General features: G+C 36.4%; 1 protein-coding gene across 1 annotated transcript in view; it reads left to right on the top strand.

The window, feature by feature from the left end:
• Positions 1-21,990, top strand: part of xmas (RRM_XMAS2 and SAC3_GANP domain-containing protein xmas) — a 97,777-nt gene that overhangs the window by 56,609 nt on the left and 19,178 nt on the right. The window contains exons 11-15 of the mRNA XM_083117963.1: positions 5,590-5,741; positions 16,228-16,366; positions 19,050-19,228; positions 19,990-20,129; positions 21,421-21,716. Of these exons, the coding sequence (XP_082974089.1) occupies positions 5,590-5,741; positions 16,228-16,366; positions 19,050-19,228; positions 19,990-20,129; positions 21,421-21,716 (906 nt within the window). The remainder of the gene's footprint in view (positions 1-5,589; positions 5,742-16,227; positions 16,367-19,049; positions 19,229-19,989; positions 20,130-21,420; positions 21,717-21,990) is intronic.

Raw genomic sequence — 21,990 nt, 5'->3', positions numbered from 1 at the left:
CATTTTTCACCTTGTAGTGCCGTTGTATTTGATGGATACAAATTACAATCAGACACAAAGAATGCTGAAAGACAGAGAAGAGCTTTGGGGAAAATGTCTGCAACGATCGCATTTGACTCTGCCATAGAAGCAACGACGGATGAAGCACAGTTCTTGAGAAATTCAGAGAACAAATCTAGACTGATTCTAATGATGAAAACATACTTCGAAGCAGCCAGGATAACCGTATACCAAGCAGAAGGAGATGCCGATACATTAATCTGTTCAACAGCAATAGAAGAAAGTACAAATGGCAAATCTGTAGCTGTTGTTGGATCCGATTCTGACCTTTTAACAATCTTAATTGCTAGAAGACTTCCTGAGCAGTGGCACATTCTGTTAAGGCCCCAGACAAGCAAAACTGAGGGAAAATGCTACGATGTCGCTAAAATTCAAGAAACTCTTGGGTCACTCAAAGACTGCTTCCTCATCTTCATGCTACTACAGGCTGTGACACCAGCTCAGCTATATTCAGAAGAGGAAAGTCAACAGTGTTCGAGATATTCCAAAAAGATGAAGAATTGTGCAAGTTAGTCAGCATCGTCAACCAACCTAACCTTAACCATGACAGAGTGGTCGAAATATGGAGAAACGTTTCTTATTTGCCTGTATGGATAAGGAGACGTATCCTCCCTGGACAGCCAGAGACATTTCAGTTATAGCAAGGAAGTCGTTAAAAAGCTGTCTTCACATTTCAACTTTGCAACTTTGCCCCCTACCAGCATGGCAGCCGCACAGCACTCACTTCGAGTGTAACTCCAAGTCCAGGAATGGAACGGACGAAGCATGAACCCAATGGAATGGGGTTGTTGTGTCAAAGAGGGTATGCTGAATCCAGTACCCACAGAGCTACCACCAGCTCCAGCCGAAATACTAAACTTACTTGCCTGTAAGTGCAAAGTGACTGCGAGAAAGTATTGTGAACGAGCAACATGTGAGTGTAAGAAAGCTGATCTCAAGTGTTCAAAGTTCTGTGCATTCTGCCAAGGAAGTTCCTGTACAAACGGCCAACTGGAAGACGAATCTGATTTAGATTATGACAAACACCAACCCTAGAAAACCCATATGTCAATCACAATGCCAATGGCCTATTTGCTGATTAATCCCTTAGAATTTCATTTTTACTAATCTGTTTCAAAATTAAATATCTGAGAGAATTTTCATCTGATCTGAACGAGCTTTTTTTATAAAATTGTAGGTAATGATTAGCTCATTAAAAATATTACAACCTCTACCATCTATTTCTTAATCGATAAGGAGATTTTTGCATAAGCTACCAGAGTAAGGGCCAAAATTCCTACATTTTTCAGGTTTAAATGGATGTAAATTCTTTAAAAGGGATTGGATCAAAAACTGTTACACTTAGAGTTAAAGTTAGATGTTTTTAGAGTTCAAATAATTTTACACAAGTGAACTACGACTTATCATTTCCGAACTGTACTCATATCGACTGGCCACCATCTTTGTCTGCCATTTTGAGGATGACGCACACATGCAATTCTCTGCAACTTTCAGTAAGTTATTCCAAATAACTTGAAAAACAAATCCTGAAATTTTTAACTTTATATAAATTATTTGAGCTTGACCTTATTTATAGCCCTTTATTTACTGGGCTATAGTTGACTTGCACAATGTTTGCACCTCATCACATGCTATGTAAGCATTTTGGAATGTGTACCATTCTGTTCCTTGAACAACTTGGGTGTATACCATATTTGCAGTGTAAAGTAATAAGTGAAATGGTCTTCATAGCACATTTTTGGGTGGATTTTAGAGTTTATATTTGTTGTTTGTGTAGAATGTCAGGTTCTCTCTTTATTATTGTGAATCGCGTATTTATGTGGCCAGGCTGACATCAATAGAATATGACCAAGTTGAGATGCAAGGACTTGTCTCATCAAACATTCAAATCTCTGACTTCTAGTTTCCCAACACTCTTAATACAACTAACATCTACTAATGCACTTTCAGTGCTAACAGCAACTTCAAAATGAAGAAAACTGGGAATGCAAATAACATAATTTCTTCAACAAATATTACTTGACATTATGCATAATTTCGTACCTGTCACGTAATACATGGATAAATTTAAAAATAAGGTGCTATTCTAGCTTTCCCATGGGGTAATTTTAAGATATAGGGTAAGGTGGGGTAAGTTGGCCACCAAAATAGTACAATTCTGTTCAAATAAGTGGCATGCTTGTTTATGTTCAAAGTCCAGCTTCAGTGGCGATCAAGTGTGGTGGTACATCGGAAATAAATATTTGAAAAGCAGCACCCTGCAGTGTTGCTTACTAGTAAGTAAAGTTTTTCACATGCAGGGAATTTTATGACTTACCGAGTGAAAGGAAACAGTTAAGGAAAGCCTTGAATTGTAATTATTAATGCAATTCAGTGTCCAATTTTACATTCGAACCACTTTGAAAAACTCAATATCCAGTAACTAAGGCAAAAGAAATCCCTGCCTCAATTGTTTCACTATGGGAAAGATCATCTTTATTTGGAAGTAGAAGTGAGTCAATGCTGGTTGTATTATCCCCTCACCCTATTATAAAATAATAGTAAAGTCAAAATTAAAGATGCAGATGGGAGAAAATAAACAATACAAAGCAAGAAGAGTATGTATCTTTCTGTAAGGGCCCCAATGTTGTGACGTCTTGATGAGATTTGTTTCCTTTTCTTGCATGTGCATACTGCTTTTCTACCATGAAATTGAACACAAAAGTGGATGATAAAGCTTGAAAAATCAATGCAGGCTGAATGAATGTTTTCAGAGATTCCTGAATAATGACTCTTCTTCATTAAGTCACATATTAGAATTCGCTGTGATGATTGAAATGGCCAACCTCCGTGGTGGAGTGGATAGCACAGCATGCTATGGCCCCATGGGTCATGGATTCCAACCCTGGCCTGGGCATGGGTGTTCCTTGAAGGTGTCCCTTCCGCAATTTCACCACATCATTACTCATCCTCATGGTCGTGATTAGTCAAAAGTGGCAGAAAATCAACGTAAAATAACCTTTTTCAATTCAATAAATCAATTTATGTTTATTTATTTATGATTATTTAGGGTTGGAAACACTTAATGGGTTCTTTTTAACACATTCAAAGTCTTCATTAAAATACATGCACATCTTTACTTATACTTTACTTACCTGGGGCATGGTACGGGCCATTGTTCACTGTTTACCAACTATTTTTCTTTTTGCTCTCTTGGTTTCCCTACTTTCTCTCCTATAGCCACTGCTTATGGACTCAATTTAAACTTGATTGGTGTATTTTGGTTCAAGTATCTTAATGTTACTAAGACCTTTACCGTAGCTTTATCTTGTTTATTGAGTTAATTTTATGCATAAATCCTAGTGAGAGGAATTAATGATTGATTGGCAATCCGCAATCGAATATCAGAATCCACTGCAGCACGGTTGTGTCTTCACTGAAGAATAAACAAATGTGCTGTAAATACCGTTCCAACCAACCTGACAGGCCACACAAGTAGACTGTTATCTGTTGCAGGCACCACAGCATTTGGGGTCTTGTTTGTGTGAACGAGAGCAACATACATGCATCAAGCACAATGGTGTGCACAGGGTCCATTGGTGGGGACGTAAGTACTCTCAGTTTGTTCCAAGTTCACTGTACAGAAAATTAATGTCAATTATTGGCTCTGGGAATTCTGTGTGACTTTATCTGCATAGAGATGAAGAATTGTAACTTTTATTAATCCAGATAGATCCCATTCAATTTATACATATTTATTAGGGATGGGACCGATTAATCGGTACTCTATCGGTATCAGCCGATATAAGCATATCGATTTATTGGTAAAATTACCGATTATTTTACCGATCCGATATATCGATAAATATCTTATAATTTAGTGCAAAATTCTGTCATTTTGTTGTAATTTTTATGGATAATTTCCATGCTCTTCTTTCTAAAAAGTAAATGTCTAAATATTTAGCTTCTCTTGCACTGCAGTCACCTCAAAACACACATTTATTAAGGAGATCAATGATCATTTCAGGTTCTTCAAGGACCATTTCTAATTTTATATCGGATCGGTAGAATATCGGTTATCCATATCGGTAAATTTTATATTGGTACTTTATCGATATCAGCCACAATTTCATATCGGCCCATCCCTAATATTTATAAATACCCTGAGGCAAGTTTTTCACAGTTTAGTTTTTATTTTGTTAGGTGCCCTTTGCGGAACAATCTATCTCACAGACGAAAGATTATTGCAAGATAAAAGATTGTGAAGTTGATTAGGTATATGTATTTCGGGTCTGAATATGTGAAATGGTAAATTAAACTCCACACCTTAAGTTAAATATTTTAAACATATATACCGTTTAATTCGAAATGAAATAGAATTTGGGATACATTAATATTTTTGGGTGTGGGGGGAGGGGTGAGAGTGGTAAGAAGTAAGGTTTAAGTAGCCTCCCCGATGGCACAGTGGTAGCGTCATCGCCTTGTAATCAAGAAGTCCCGGGTTCGATACCTGGTGGAGGCACAAGTGGTTCGGAACCCACTTTAAACTGTAGGTCAAGTCCCGATTAGCCTTACTGTGCATAAAGTGGACTGAAAACAACAAATCAAATCAAATCAAAATCAAAGTAAGGTTTAAGAAAATATCTGCTTGTACCCTTGAATTTTTGGAAAGGTTGTCTTGTAAACTGTGAATTTGTTTGAATTTTATCATGGTCCTAGAGTGGCCACCTGGATGAAGCAAGTGCCAGTTTTTAACTAATACAAAGCCAGATATTTCATGATGCAACAATTACAAAACAAAGGGGGTGATCCACTTACCCTATCGTACCCTGTCACTGGCAGAGAGAGAATCATGTACTCCAGTTCTTGGGACCCAGTCATTGTTTTCAGAGGGACTTCCTCTATTTTAATTTTGGAGGTATATAAACCAAGTTACAAATTATCTATATATGTTTTAAAAATGGTGTCTTTCTAACTAATTTGTAAGATCAGTGTTTGTACCCATTTAGGTTGCTTTCAGACTTGAGAACTCTGTAAAGCGTCACATAGTTCTCAAAGATATGGAAATCTTGGAAAAGTCAGGAAAATTAACCTATTGATAAGTCAGAGAATTTTAAAAATACATCCCAAATCATGTAAACGTTAGGAGAAAGTCAAGTGTTCTTATAAGTGCAATGATTGAAAACAAATAAAAATAAATTACACTTTTTTTCTTGAATCAGCCTGACAAAGCCACCAGATGGGTGGTGAAATCGACCGTGAGAAAAATTTACGTGGAAAAATGAAAAGTAAGCTTATCAGAGTAAATTACATATAATTTGGCAATGAGCATATTATAGCACCTCAAAATGGTCAAGAAATGCATTTTAAAATTGTCTGTAAAACTCAAGGATTTTTTTTTTCAAAATGGGTGGAATCTCTGCATTATCTCCTCCTGCTTGTAACATATTTTGTACATGCGTGCATTAGATCCTACCAAGTTAAGTTATGTTGGAAAATGCCTTTGGAGAATTTTGCCCATTTTGAATACACATGTGCTGTGTGTTCCAGGTGTCAACTGAGAGTAGTCAGCAAGCAGGTGAGATGATGCAATTCCAAGAAAAGGAATCTATGAGGTTTGTGGTTACAGGAAAAAGCATAGAGGAGGATGAAGAGGCTGATGAAGATAATGATGTCAATCAATATGAGGACTTTGTGCTTGGGTAAGTCTGGCTACTTATGTATTCCCTGCATTCATAATTCAGCTATTGAGTAAAATGTTCATGTAGATAATTGATAATGATAAGGTTGCTTAATATGGGTGTATCATTCATTAAGTAAAATCACCTCAGGCAAACAAATCAATCTAATATACTGAAAATATTCACAAATGTCACACCAAACAGCCTGTATCTGTTCTGATCTTATGTAAAGTGATAAAAAACAATATATTTATGGTGCAACAGCATCTTTTGTATGCTGTTTGTGATTTTTATTAAATTGCAACATGAGGATATCTTGCCCATATTGCTTGATAGTTAGGCACACACACACATTCATTGCAAACAAAGCATCAAAAAATAGGGTACAAAGACTTGACTATATTTCTGGCTCAAAAGCAGTGTATGAAATGATGCTTTAGTGTTATAATGGTGAATAATGTCTTGAGTTTTATTTAGAACTACAGTTAGTGCAGAAATTTAATATTTCCACATTCCACATAATAGCACATTCATCTATAACCTTCATCTATGTGAAATGCAAACACGTCTTGACAGTAAACAACTGTATGCAGAAAATTGAATACTCAAAAATTGTGAAATCCGCATCTTTAGAATTAGGCCTATTTCAAAACAGCATCAAGGTAAAAATACACTAAGTATGCCAACTTGTAGGTGAATATATGTACAGACACCAGGAAATGAAAAAAAAAACTTTGGGGCTCATCCCATTTTCGAGAAAATAATTTTTAAAATATTAGGAAATGTCAATGTAAATTATCACTTTTCCTGCCCTATCAGAAAGTGGAACAGACCTTTCTCCTACTTTTCCTTGTTCCAAATGGAACAGCCTATGTCTTGACAAGTTGTGGGACAGTTTTTGTTTTTCCGTCTTTGATGGATATCGTTGTGGTAACGTTGCATTCTTGTAATCAAGGGGTTCCTGGTTTGATGCAAGGTTGAGGTACAAGTTGTTTGGATCCCACTTTAAACTGCAAGCCCCAGTCCTGATTAGCTTTCCTGTGAATAAAGTGGGCTTAAAAACAAAGCTCTATATACAGTGGCGTACCAAGGACTTTCGAAAGGGGGAGAGTGGCTATACATTTTTTAGTAGGTAGCCATCTATTTGCCATCTTTTCCTGCCTTTGACATTCTTTTTACTGGGCCAAAGGGATGTTATTATCCCCACCACCCCCCTTTATGCACGCCACTGTCTATATTGCAATAAGAGTATGTTTGTAAACGATTCTGTATTATTGTACCAAATAAAACATAACTTTCTTGTTATACATAACTTGAGATTCCCAGAAGAAAACCAATTTCAATTCAGATAGCCCTAAGAGCAGACCATGATGGAGTGGTTACCACAGCATTCCACGATTCCAGGTGTCCCATGCATAATTTATTGACTCCCACTAACAAAGATTATTGAATATTTCTCAGCACGTGAAACTAAGAACAGCAGTTATAAATGTTAGAACATGCCACTTGATTCTACCATGCGTCCATTTCGATCTTCAGCCGAGAGATCGGGAGAACCGTGGCGAGCGGCGCTGACGGAGATGCCGACATTTGCGGCCTGTAATGCCCGCTTATTTTTATGGACATATGCTGACATTTATATAAATATTGCAAAACGAGCACTAACCTGTGTTATAAGAGTACGGTTTTAATTTTAGTAGCTTAGTGGCTGTATGTGCCGATGATTTTGACACGCCCACCTCTTTTGAAACACGGCATAGAGGATTGTTTGGAGAACGTTCTAACGCTGCGCCAATATCATCGAGTTTTGCTTCGGTTAGAATCCGTCGTTTTTGCTTAGGTGTTTTAAAATTTAACGATCCAGTTTCTCGTAATTTAAGGACAAGATGTCTAATCGTATATCTATGTGGAGTTGAAACGCCTGGGAATTTCTGTACAAATTGCCTACACACGTCTCGACACGAGTCTGTTTTCACGTAAGTGTCATACATAAGAATTCTTTGTTCTAACATGAACCTTGCGGCTGGCATTCCAATCGTCTCACTGACACAACACACATACACACTGCAATAACACAAACAAGTAACTGCAAGTAACCAAGAATAACACTCTTGCGCACAGTACGAAATTAACACGCTCTTGGTTTACATTGCTCGCCACTATATTCACAGCTCTGTCTTCATCTAGTCGCGAAGGAACAAGAAACTCGAGCTCAGAGATTTCGGATTGCAAGGAAGCTCACGAAAACCATTGACTTTTAACGGTTTCGTCGGCAGAGTAATCTTGATACAGTGTTGCACATTCGAAACCTCCAAACGATTCCCATCGCCACAAAACTCTTTCAAGGATATAAACTTAAGCAGGACGTTACTGGTCAAAATTATGAATAAAATGTTCTATTATCTGCGGCTCTTAACATCGTTTCTAAAGCATATTTTTTTGTGTATATAAGGGCAGAACTTGGATGAATTACAGATGATAAATTATAACACAGGTTAGTGCTCGTTTTGCAATATTTATATAAATGTCTGCATATGTCCATAAAAATAAGCGGGCATTACAGGCCGCAAATGTCGGCATCTCCGTCAGCGCCGCCTGCCACGCTTCTCCCGATCTCTCGGCTGAAGATCGAAATGGACGCACTGTACTATTACATAAAAATTTTGTTGTAAAATATTTTTTAGATTCATTTATGAGTCTCACAGTTGACTTGGCCATGGAGCGGCGGCGAGCACACCAGGTGGCGAGAATGCATCTGCCGGCATTTAGACCCACAGCTGTAGGCTGACTTGCCAGTGGATGCATCAGTTCTTAATTATCCAGATAGCTGGTGTCCAGTTTGCATGCGTTTGTGAAGTGTTAAGATCTTAACAAATTTTTTAGATTGTTTTGTTTTAGTATATGTATTACTGGTGCTTTTCTGCAGTCTAATAATGCCATGCTATACATACAATTTAAAACAATGAATTTTTATTTACAACTCTTGCATCATTACGAATTCTTGTAGGGAAGTTAGAAGGCATTTTGCAGCAGAATTCCACACAGAGACAGTATTCGGATACTTGTGAACATATTTAGGGAAACAGGGTCTGTTCTTGATAAGAAGCATATGGTGTGCTTACTGAGCAGAAATTAAACTATGTTGGAGCACTATTAGAACATACTCCTCAGAAATCTCTTCAGCTCCTTGCACTAGAAACTGTCATTTTCATTACGTCTGTGTGGCAAGTTACTATACTCAGGTGCAACCTATTTTGACAGTGACGTCGTAACAGCATTGCAAACTTACAGCATTCATACTTTCACTCTCTGCACTCTCTGCGTCACCCCCACACCCCCTATACGCCTTCATGGCGTGGTGCTATGCACAGGGGAACACTTTACCTTTTACTTTACTCTCTGCACTCGGAAAAAAGACAAACAGGGAATGAAATTCAATAGATTAAGATACAAGAGAAGGAATTTCAAAATCTCACAATGTGGGGATTCTTGCAGAATATAATAACGTATATACATAACCATTAAAATGAGCACCATACATAAACACAATAAACTGTAGGAAACTGATTTGGATTCAGATAATGAATATGGGATGGCAACGCGCCTTCGTACGGCAAGTTCGCGAGACTTGTGCGCAAAAATATAGTTCCTTACTTGAAGCACGTTGCATCATATACAGTACATAGAAATGTATTACATATGTTAGATTCTGAAAAACCTGTTGAAATCAAGAGTATCCGGTACAATTGTTTTGCTGCAAGTCAAAGGTAAAAAAAATATAAAAAAAATTATGCATGGGTTCGTTGATCCCAAATCTCGGAGGTGATTGCAGGTCGAAGTGAGGGTAAGGGCGACTCTATATTTGTCTGCTGGTTATACACATGTCCTCAGCAAGCGAGATCCGGCCAGGTGTTTGGCTTTCGTGTTACTTTAAATTGCATTGTAAAGGGAAAACTTTGAATAGTCATATGGGGAAGAAAATGTGTAAACGTATTTGTATTTGTGACGTACCACAGTGGGATAGAATCGAAAAAAGCTGGCCATTGGGGAAAAATCGAAAGTCCCAGTTTAACGTTGCCTTGTGTACCGACCGTTAGTTGGAACCCCAAAACACAAGGAAAACCAGTTTTCAAGTGTTTGATGCCACTCAGCAGTGAGTCAGGTCATTTCAAAGTTCAACGTGCAAGCGGACGCGTCTAACAAAAATACAGCGTGTATATAAAGTGCCGGAGAAATATTGCGCTATTATCGGCATAATATATGATATTAGTATAAATTGTTTCGGATTCTTTTCTGCAAGGTATGTGTAATACGATAATTAAATCCAAGTTTATTCATAATTAACTGTAAATTAGTTATTAATAATTAAAGACACTCATGTTTTTTTTCATTTTATTGAGAACATTTTTATAAACATTGAGCAAAAAGTTAACCACTCCACTTCACTCGATCGATGATTCTCACTGGAAAATGTTTGTTGAACCCTTAACTTTCGATATTTCAAAGAATTGGCTGCTACAACCTGCTACCCTAGTATTAAGACTAATTGTTTAAACAATGTGCAGTCATAAACAAAATATAAAGAGAACGTACGTGGGTGGAAAATCGGTTAGATATTAATGAATGTTGTTGAAAATGGATACTCGGGGGTTTTTGAGGTCGCTGATTACGAATCTGACAATATTTTTCCCAAAAACAAAATGGCGGATCCAATATGGCGGCCAAAAATTCACAAATGTTGATAAATATTAACGAAAATTGTTACCTGGGGGTTTTCGGGACCGCTGATTACGAATCTGACAATATATTTTTCCCAAAAACAAAATGGCGGATCCAATATGGCGGCCAAAAATTCACAAATATTGATAAATATTAATTTTGATTATAATTATTTATAATCAAATAATAAATTGAAATAATTATATTAAAATTTACTGAAGGGAACGTTTGGACTAATTACATTATTTAAAAATAAATATTAATGCTGATATCATTTATGACGATTAAATTAAGTGAATAACTTAAATACAATTTTGTTAAGTTAATTGGTGACAATTGGTCAGATGTCTGAGGAAGTGCAAGAAGCGAGTAACAAGCTAATAAAAAAATATAGACAAGATTTCTCCAGAAAACATAGCCGAGAAGCGACAATGAGCGATTTATTTCATCGATTATTACTTAGCTCCGATCCATATGTTTCAAGTGTTGAAGTGTTCGGAAAATCCTCCCAAAAAAATAAAAGATCACTGTCACTAGAAGCATGTCAAATGATAATTAATGATACCGATACCGACACCGAAAGTGAAGTAGAGTCATCAGATGTTGGAGATGGCAGCAATTACGAAATTGAAAGCAATTAAATGTATTAATAATATCTTTACTTTAAATCATTTAGTAATAAAAATTAAAAAACATTCCTTTGTCATTTTAAAATTATATATATATATGTAATAAAACCTTTCGCTTAAATAAATTTTCACGGTAGAAACTGTATACTGCAATAAAAATTGTTTTTAAAAAATTATTTTTAAATTTATACACTTTTAAAACCCACGAGTAACGATTTTCGTTAATATTTATCAATATTTATGAATTTTCGACCGCCATATTGGATCCACCATTTTGTTTTTGGGAAAAATATTGTCAGATTTGTAATCAGCGGTCCCGAAAACCCCCGGGTAACGATTTTCATTAATATTTATCAACATTTGTGAATTTTTGGCCGCCATATTGGATCCGCCATTTTGTTTTTGGAAAAAAATATTGTCAGATCCGTAATCAGCAGTCCCGAAAACCCCCGGGTAACGATTTTCATTAATATTTATCAACATTTGTGATTATTTGGCCGCCATATTGGATCCGCCATTTTGTTTTTGGGAAAAATATTGTCAGATTCGTAATCAGCGGTCCCGAAAACCCCCGGGTAACAATTTTCATTAATATTTATCAACATTTGTGAATTTTTGGCCGCCATATTGGATCCGCCATTTTGTTTTTGGAAAAAATATTGTCAGATCCGTAATCAGCAGTCCCGAAAACCCCCGGGTAACGATTTTCATTAATATTTATCAACATTTGTGAATTTTTGGCCGCCATATTGGATCCGCCATTTTGTTTTTGGGAAAAATATTGTCAGATTCGTAATCAGCGGTCCCAAAAACCCCCGTGTAACGATTTTTGTTAATATTTATCAATATTTGTGAATTTTTGGCCGCCGTATTGGATCCGCCATTTTGTTTTTGGTAAAAATATTGTCAGATTCGTAATCAGCGACCCCAAAAACCCCCGAGTAATGATTATTGTCACGATTTTTCAATTCTGTCTTGAGTTATTTGATGATGACCACCTTTTTCGAATTTTATCCCACAGTGCGTACTTGTGATGAAACTGCAAGTTCAATTGTCTCAAAAACGTTTAGGGGCAAAGTGGCTGCTGCAATTGATTGAGATCCTGATCCATAAGCACACCAACATTGGGGTGTATTTTTTATGACCTGGGTTTGCATTTAAGATAAGGAAGCATTCGTGGACGACATTGTTGCTTGGATCCACCAATATCTGCACCAATAAAGCGATATCGGATTGCTGTGAAAAAGAATCTTCATTACATGTATGAGACATGAGTTAATGTCGGCCTTCGGGCATTCTGTAAACAAAGCTCTTCGGAGGGCACCATTGTTATTTCCAATTGTTTAACATTTGTTGTACAATCGATGGTTATATATTTCCGCTGAACGAATTGAAAGGCAAGTAATTTGGCTCCTGTGGGATCCAAAGGTTTATGCACACTACTTATGATAATATGCATGAAATATTAATCACCAAATTTACTTTTCGTCAATTCCAATAGGCAATTAAAAGCGATCTCAGTACAATTATTATTGCCTATTACAATATGATATAAGCCCTTTTTTTGTTATTCAGTAAATATTTAATTCAATGTCTATTTGACATTAATTTCCTTGCCATGGCTGTTGCTTTTACACAATTTTTGGTGATCTTAACTATACGTAAGTTACATAATGAATAAATGTTATATTTATATTGTTTTACCATTTTTTACCTATTCATGTAACAATAACCATGCAATATTAATTAATGTACATATTTAATTAATAGTATTTGAATGAAATAAAATTATTCTAATTATATTATTATTATTATTGAGACACTTGGCCAAAATATATTTCTAGATACGTGCCTGTCACATTGGTATGCTTTCCTTCTAGGCTCAGATTTCACCCTTAGGCGAAAAAAGGAAGGTTCATTTTTGCGTATGTAGGAAGCGAAGATGGTTTTGTGGAAAGTGTTTGTTTGTTGTTTCATTCGAGAAAAGGCGTTGAGACAGCATTTTGAGGCATGGATCGTCGACATTCTACCCAAACTGCAACCAAATAGCATAATTGTCATGGATAATCGCTATCATTCTGTTCGCAATGAGAATGTATAGTCAAAGGCAAAGATAATGATAGGCAAATTGTCCACCACTATTTTCATTACTTTTTAAATCTAAATCCTGTGTTGAGTTAAGGAATGAAACTATGTTGGTTCGAAGCTGGCATTGTTCTCTGCTTTTTGACGTCATTGTTTCAATTCTTTGCCATCACATTGTGTAATACAGACTGAATGATATTGGTGGTGGACAATCCGCCTACTGTTTCTTTCATCGTTGGGTGTACCAAACAATGCTTTGAGAAAAAAATTACATCAAGAGTGGCTTTCGTGGAAGACTGGTAAAAACAAAGTTTACTTTATATCAGTACTTCGTTTATTACACATATTTAAAACATCAGAAGTCCGTTAGTTTCTCAGACCAAATGTATTTTTTAACTTTGTAATTTGTTTATCTTGTTGGTATTTCGTTAGTGCCAAGCATTGACATTTCTCCGCATGAAGATCAGCTGCACGCAAGAACATTCCTATCCTCTGTGGACTCTGAGACACAAATGTGACTGAGAGAATTTTTCATGCTTGGTGCGGAGTGATACATCAAGTTGTAGTGCTGTCCCAGCTGACATCACTGTCAAGTTAGGTTGCACCCAAGTATAAGCTTTTAAACCTGAAGCCATACGTTAGAAAATTTGAAAGTAAATATCAGGAGAGCAATTTTGGAAGAGGAACTGATAAGTGTTAGTGAAAATTTCCTAAAAAGTTTTCATAAATATGTGGATACTCATTTTCGTTATAACTGTCCATGTAATTGTACGAGCTTATTTCATTGCTAGCTAGCTAGCGGTTCCAGTTACATGGATGTTGCATCCAGTTTGCTGGCAGATGCTGCCTGGTGCACTAGCCACTGCTCCATGGTCATGTCGACTGTGAGACTCACTGTACCTACGAGGGGCGATCAGGTTGCTCTGACCCTAACATAGAAAGAGCGGCAATAGGGTTTCAATTTTTTTATTATTTTTCAACATACTCCCCTGCAACTCCAAAGCACTTTTCCCATCGGTGCTCCAACACCTGGATACCTTGCAAAAAAAATTCTTCCGACTGGTCCTCCAACCATGAGTCCACAGCCCTTATCACCTCAGAATCATCAGAAAATTTTTGCCCACAAATGTCACTCTTCAAATGTTTGAACAAATGGAAATCACTGGGGGCCAAATCTAGGGAATAGGGTGGGTGGGGCAACAATTGGAACGATGCATCTGTGATAGCGGCCCTCGCAATGCGCGAGGTGTGGACAGGTGCATTGTCCTGGTGAAGGAGCACACCACGGGTCAACATCCCACGCCTCTTTTTCTTGATGGAATCACGTAATTTCTTGATTAGGTCACTGTAGTATGTGCCAGTGATGGTTTGCCATCTTTGTAGATAGTCCACAAGTAGGACACGCTTGCAGTCCCAGAAAATTGAGGCCATCACCTTTTTTGCTGACGTTTGCACCTTGAACTTCTTCTTGGTGGAGAATGTGGGTGTTTCCACTCCATGCTTTGTGATTTTGTTTCTGGGTCGAAGTGATAGACCCATGTTTCATCCATAGTTACAAATCGGGGAAGGAAATCGTCTATATCAGCACGAAAGTTGTCAAGAAGTTCTTGACTGATGAGCACTCGGGTGAGCTTCTGATGTGGGGTGAGGTTTCGAGGGACCCATCTTGCAGCATTTTTTTTCATTTGCAATTTCTGGGTTATTATGTCTTGCACAGTGCCATATGACAGGCCACACATCTCAGCAACATGACGGATAGTGACTCGACGATCCTTCAGCACGATATCGTGGACTTCGTTAATGTTTTCTGTCGTCATGACAGTTTTTGGTGCTCCACCTGCATATTCATCCTCACACGACTCTCTCCCACAATTAAACTCACGACACCATCTCTTCACCATACTGTATGAAGGAGCAGTGTCCCCTAGTGTATCCACCAAGTCCTCATGAATTTTGGATACCGTCCACTTCTTCTTCACAAAATATTTGATCACCGCTCTCACCTCAGTTTTCTCCATTCTGGCACATTGACACAACTTCACTCAGTTAAACCCCTGTAAAAAGAAAACTGTACGCTACTCAGACTTACAATTCAGAATGAAAGCATATAAAGGATCACTAAACAATAGCAAAATAAAAAATCAATCATAACGTCATTCCTTCTATGTTAGGGTCGGAGCAACCTGATCGCCCCTCGTATATATAAAAGAAAAGGCTATTCTATCTTTTATTTTGCCATGGATTTAATCAGTTTCAGGATTTTGCATGAATCTCAATAATTTAGGCTGGAAAATGTGTTTGTAAATGAAACTAAATTTCATGCTCAAGAGTTTAAGTCATATTTTACAGTTGCTTTCACATTATTTCGTGATAAAATATGTTAAAAAAATGTACTTGACACCTTTGGAAAACTCCAAAAATGAACATTTCAATTTGTTTTCTCACACATTGGGTTTCAATTTCAAACAAAATATGCATTTATGTCGAAAGGAATAAACAACGCGGTTGATAATATAGGATGTAAAGGCGTTATTAAAGATATATCCGCGAAACTTACTTGTAAATGTTCTATTCAAATAAACCTTGGGGAGACAACTTGATCTCCCCGGTTGGATGAATACCCAGCACAACTGTTTTTCATTATCTTGTTTCATATCATACAGTTTGTATAAGATGTAAGCGAGTTACTAAAGATATATCTGCGAAACTCGATGCTTTTTAGGCCACCGAAATTAATAGAACATTTACAAGTAAGTTTCGTGGATATATCTTTAGTAACTCTATTACGTCTTATAAAATATGAATGTCATTATTTATGGCCAGTGTTCCAGATGCACAAAATGTATTTAGCTCAGCATGTTATGGTTGAGTGTAAGACAAGGCATAAGCCGTAAACTTTGCCATATTCCATGTGTGTCAAGACTGTGAATTCTGAATAGCCAGATTTGACATAAATTATTTGTGTGTGGTATTTATGCATGGAGCAATATATAAAATACAAATTTTCAATTTGTATGTTGCACACTGATAGTGTAAAAAAATTATCTATATTTTTATATATTTTTTTCATCCAGATCAGATCCATACAGTTTGTGTAAACAGCAGGTTTTTAACAGTGAGCCCTTTAGTGCAGTGGAATATACACTTAATGAACAGTCGAAACAACTTTGCAAGTCATTAACAGATGCTAAGTTTGATTCACAAGTAAATGAGGTAAGTGTAATTATTTCTGTGTAACAGTGCATGTTACATAAGGACATTTAGATGAATTTAAAAAAACAAACAAAAAAAAACATTTTTTCAAGCCTCATGGTGACTTCATGTTAGGCCATGCCACAACAAATCATAAAAATGAACAGAGCATGCGAGGTAAAGAGAGAAATATACAAGATGTTCAAGGCAGACACAATAAAAGGCTCTAATGGAGATAAATTGATCATAGATACATAGATTTAAATGTTTTAATATTAGACAAAGGTAGATTGTGAAAGAAACTAATTTATCCAGATTTTTCTGTTTATTCAAATGGAACCACATTCATAGCACAGGATATAGTAACTGTGGCCATATCTGTTCTGGTTCCATGGGTTTACACCTGCTGCAATATATGCATATTGATCTATCAGTTTATCGGTAAAATTGCTGATAATTTTACTCGGTTGTTGGAAGTAACATGTTCCTTGTAGTGGCGCTATTGTGGCTACCTACAAAATTTCTAGCTGTAGCTGTGCTACATTTTAAAAACTGTAGCTGTAGTTTTGCTACAAAATTCTTGTAGCTTGTAGCAAAAATACACATACAAACATAAATAAGTGGTTGTTGATATTTACCACTTTCTTGTTACAATTTGGGGGATGAGTCATTATCTGGAGTAATATATTACTAAATTTTAATATAATTATACACGGTGTCATTTTAATGGTGCCCACGGACCACAGAAACGTATGGAGAACATCAAAACAAACTACTTTTCTCAGTAACGTTTTTCTCGTTGGTGCGTCCTTTCGGCACTACAGTTGTTCCAAAAAGCCCGTTTTTCTGCCTGAATTCTGGCAAACACACACAAGATTTGATCACATCTGTGACATCATTTTCTGTGGCAAAACAGTGCATGGCAGTATTGCAAGGAACACACAAATTTTGGGAAAAATGACAGACTAACAACCACATTATGAGCTGTAAAACTAAGATAGGAACGTGCCCAGTAGACTGAACATCTAGGGAAACACTGCCTACCAGCCAGAAGCCGAGCAGTCATCCCAGGGGAAGGGGGAAGTGAACCAACAATACAAAAAATGGTAGAAAAACAACGTATTCAAAATGAAGTTGCAATATCGAATTTTGTCTCTCAGCCTACATGTCATATACGCGTATAATCATCATCAACAATAAATAATTTTTTTTGGACTTACAGTTTAAGTCTGGCTGTTTACGCCCAAATACATGTCAAATATTTGTGAATCTCGTTGCAAGGTTGAGATCTACAAGTTTGCATATCAATTTGTCCTGGTGCATGCATTGTGGTATTCTTGTGCTGATAACGGAAGTATCTGAGGTTCACATTGTTACATTATGATTAAAACATGTACAACTACAGGTACAATCTATTGATGAATCAGTACCAAATATACTGCCATATTCACAGTTACAAACTATTACATGTGTGTCCGATGTGTAGATAAACACAGTGGTCGGAGAGCTTGTGTTACTACTACTTATATCCCTTTTTTTTAACCATTTTTGCACCTTGCCGCATAATGCCGTGAATATACATTACATACATTACGTGTTAGTTGCCTTTGGAATGTTGAGTTCTTTCATTTCTATTTTGTCAACTGTTCAGACAACAAGTATCAGAAGGATGAAGTGGATAGACTAAATTGTAGATGCCAACTTGGCAACAAGATTTGCAAATATTTGACATGTAAGTTGAGACAGAACTCGATATTACCACTTCCATTTGTATTCCTTTTTTCCTACCATTTTTCGTATCATTTGTTCACTTGCTGTTGGGTTCGCACTTTGTTGTATGGTACATAATGTGGCTGATTGTAACTATGTCATTTTTCACAGAATATGTGTGTTCCTGGCAACCTTGGAACGTATCGCTTCACGACAGGAAATGACTTCTCAAATGCAATCAAATGTTGTGTGTGGTTGCCAGCATTCAGGTGGAAAAATGGCCTTCTTTGAATGACTGTAATGCTGAAACGACGTACCAACGAGAAAAATTGTTTGTTGCCTGATGACAACATTCCTCTTCACTTGTTCTGCATTGCCCTTCGTAGACGTTGAAGTGTCACGCTGTATGAGGCTGCAGTGGTAGTCGTGCCACGTTCCATGAATTCCACCATCAACACTCCTTTTCTGTCCCAGAACACAGTAGCCATACACTTTCTGATGGAGAAATCGAATGACTGCACGCACTTCACACTTGGTGTGCGACTCTAATGTTCTAGGCATGTTTCCGTGCTCACTGCGCGCTTCGAACTGACACGTGCAATGTGACATGATCAACGGGCATACTAGAGACACTGCACAACACATCCGTGCACAGCTTCATCGGATTTTCAATGTGGTTTTTATTTCGCGACTGATCGGACCTTGATAGCCCTCGTATCTATAAATATTTTATAGTGCAATATTCTGCCATTTTGGTGTAATTTTTATGGATATAAACATATAATCACCATTCCTTACTTTTTTTAAAGTAAATGTCTAAGTATGCATCTTCTCTTGCATTGTAGTTATCTGGAAACATACATTTATTAAGGAGATCAATGAACCATTCAAGTTCTTAAAGAACCATTTGGAATTTTATATCAGGATCTGTAAAATTTACATACCTGTCCATCCCTAATGCAAATATTATATGGCAGAAATAAACTTTTTTCAGATTTATAATTGTATAGAAGAATCAGTTGTGACTCGGATATGTACACATGAAACTAAATGTGAATTAGAAAGTATCTATGTGAACGAAGCATACAGGTCAATTATGGATGAAACAATTGAAGAGGAATGCAGAGATATAGCTTCAGATGTCCTCAGAAGGGAAGGTACAGCAACAACAGGGTAAGTTTATTTAGTATCTCATGGAATTTTTCACGAAATAATACATTTGTATTATTGAATTTTTGATAGCATGCATGTTGCTGATGTAAGTTAACAGAGTGATTTTGTTTCAAATTACGGTATATGCATATTTTTTTTAAAAAATAGCATTATCCAGAATTACACTGTTTAAAAAGGTATTCAATGCAGAAATAAATATTCATTAAATGCATACTTTGAATAATTTTTTGAGCTTGGGTAAAGTTATTTTAGAGCTTGAGCTTATTTATTTAATTATGTTTATACTTGTGTACATTATCATTGTCCGCACAAATTTGTTCTGTTGTTGCTATTTCATAAGTTCTTTTCCTCTGACAAAATTTTGAGCATTTCAAGCTCATTATACTGTGAAAAACTGAAATTGGAAGTGAATTTATTGTTGCTCTTCTGCAAAACTCACATAATCAGTTTTAAATATTACAATATAATACAATGACTCATACTTAAAAGTACGAATAAACTACGTATCTTGATTGCTGTACTCTTGGAATACCAGGATAGTCAAGGAATTTGAGGGCCATGTTGCAATGTAATTGAAATGGCAGCCCAAGTGTGTGTTCTTGTTCTGTTTTTTATGTGTTTCCCGGTTGTGTTGTATAAACAAAAGGCAAGCACCATGCAATACAATGACTACCAGTACATGGCATTGCATACTGTATTGGAAATATATCATTACAAGTAAAAGTGGCAAGATAAAATTCCTTTTTTTATATATTTTATAGGTACACAAGTTCTTTACATGATCCAGCAAGATCCAGACTGAAGAAAATTGTAAGCCACCCAAGTTCTGAAACCAAGAGTTATGCTAAGTTCTTACAGAGTATAATAGATGAGAAACGTTTGGGGAGTAATTTCCATGTGGGTATGTATATTATTTAGTAATGTAATACCACGTAGGAAATTTTTAAAACTCCTTAATAAACCACATTTCTAATTAGGTGGTTTTATTTCCAGCTTATCTGATTCTGTTAAGGTTTTTAATAGCAAGTGTGAAAATTATGAAGAAGAATCTTAAAATTGTTTCCTATTGGGTTAACACTTCATAATCAATTTCAAAAATGACACGTCACTTAATTGGTAACCTTTGTAGACACAATCGACATTTCAACTTGGGCAACAAGAGTCTTCATCAGACACTTAACACATATTAAAAGTCAATAGAAAACTAAGAACGGGAAGGTCATGGTAGATTGTGGAGATGTTGGTAGATACCAGAGACGAAACAGTAGCGAGAAGGTCAAGAGCAGACTTGGCCATCACCCTCCCTCTCTTAGCATTTCCCTTTCTTTGTCCCATATTTTAAACATATGAAAATCTGGTTGGTACACTCTTGTTTGTTGAGTTTCTTTTGTTTATGTGCATATTACATTCACGTTCATGGATTCATTTTGACCTAATTTTCAATAAATCTAAAAAGATGTGCATGTGCTCACATGCCATGAAGGCATATGGAGGATGTGGAGGTATAGAGCTCATCATATTCCTTATCTCGGCCATAGTTGGAATGATGTGTAAAATCAATCCAGGGTGTACTACCTAGATGATTTCATATTTTAAATCAGTGCACGAGAAATAGTAAGACACACATGATGAGTTCAAGATTTCGGTACAAAAAATTTGGCATATTTTGGGATTAAAAGGTATATAAAATGACATTTCAGTATTAAAATGGTGAATAAGAACCTTTATTTGATTTTAAAAACTATACTTATTACACAAAATTACATTTAACTTCTAATAGCACATGTATATAGTTATCAGAGTATTAAGTTTATTCCTGTGTAAAGGAGTCCCTTTTTGCTTCTCAAATATTTACAGCAGAATTATTCAATTTTCTGTGATTTGCACAACTCTCAGGATAATTCATACCCCAGAACGTGTCAGTAAATAAACCCTAAATTTGATGTTTTAAGAGTTTATTTCGCATTTTGCAGTTCATTTCGCATGATTTTGTGACAGAACGTGGTAGCAAAATGCACCTCACACCTTTCAAAAACATGAAAAATTAACACTACAATGTGTTATTTCACATTTCGTGTTTTCAGCAAAAATGAAATGTACTTGCCCCTAGTTACATGTTACAAAGACTGTTCCCTAGTGTTGTTCAAGTTTACAAGTTGTTGGTAATATTGTCACTCATTTTTTTCCTGCAGGTAGAAATCGACTTACACAAACAGAACCATATATTCATGTTATGGAAGAGGTGTATGATATTCTACTGCGGAGAACAAAAGAATTAGTTGAATTACTTCCTTCTGACTGGGTGCATGAGTCAAAATTGGGCCGCAATTCTCTGAAGCGTTGCATTAGATTGACAAAGGAGAACATCTGGTGGAAAGTAATTGTGTCAGTGGCAGATGAAGTAGAAGAAGGCAAACAACGTAGTGAAAAATTAGAAGATGGCGTGAGAAGTATTTTTGGTTCTCCAAGTGAAAACCCAAATGTTGAGGTTTGTAGGATGTAATTATCTAAAAAAAAATACCTGTGATATGTAGTGTTTTCAAAATACACCTGACTTAGATCTATTTTCTATCAGTCTATGAATTACAAGAATATGCAGTACATTGATTAAAAGAGGAGGTTGGTACATGAAAAAATTAAAATCCAAATACTTTAAGACAGAAGGTGGAAGGTGGACAGAAGGTTTCTGCATCTTTTTGAGGCTAGTATTTACTAGACTCAGAAGGGGAAGATGATTGCCATGATTAGCTAACAGTGGTAGA

This window comes from Lepisma saccharinum, chromosome 2 (genome assembly GCF_977018435.1).
Source record: "Lepisma saccharinum chromosome 2, izLepSacc3.1, whole genome shotgun sequence".
Classification (NCBI taxonomy): Eukaryota; Metazoa; Arthropoda; class Insecta; order Zygentoma; family Lepismatidae; genus Lepisma; species Lepisma saccharinum.
The sequence above is the reverse complement of the archived record's forward strand: the minus strand, read 5'-3'. Positions and strand labels throughout refer to the sequence as shown.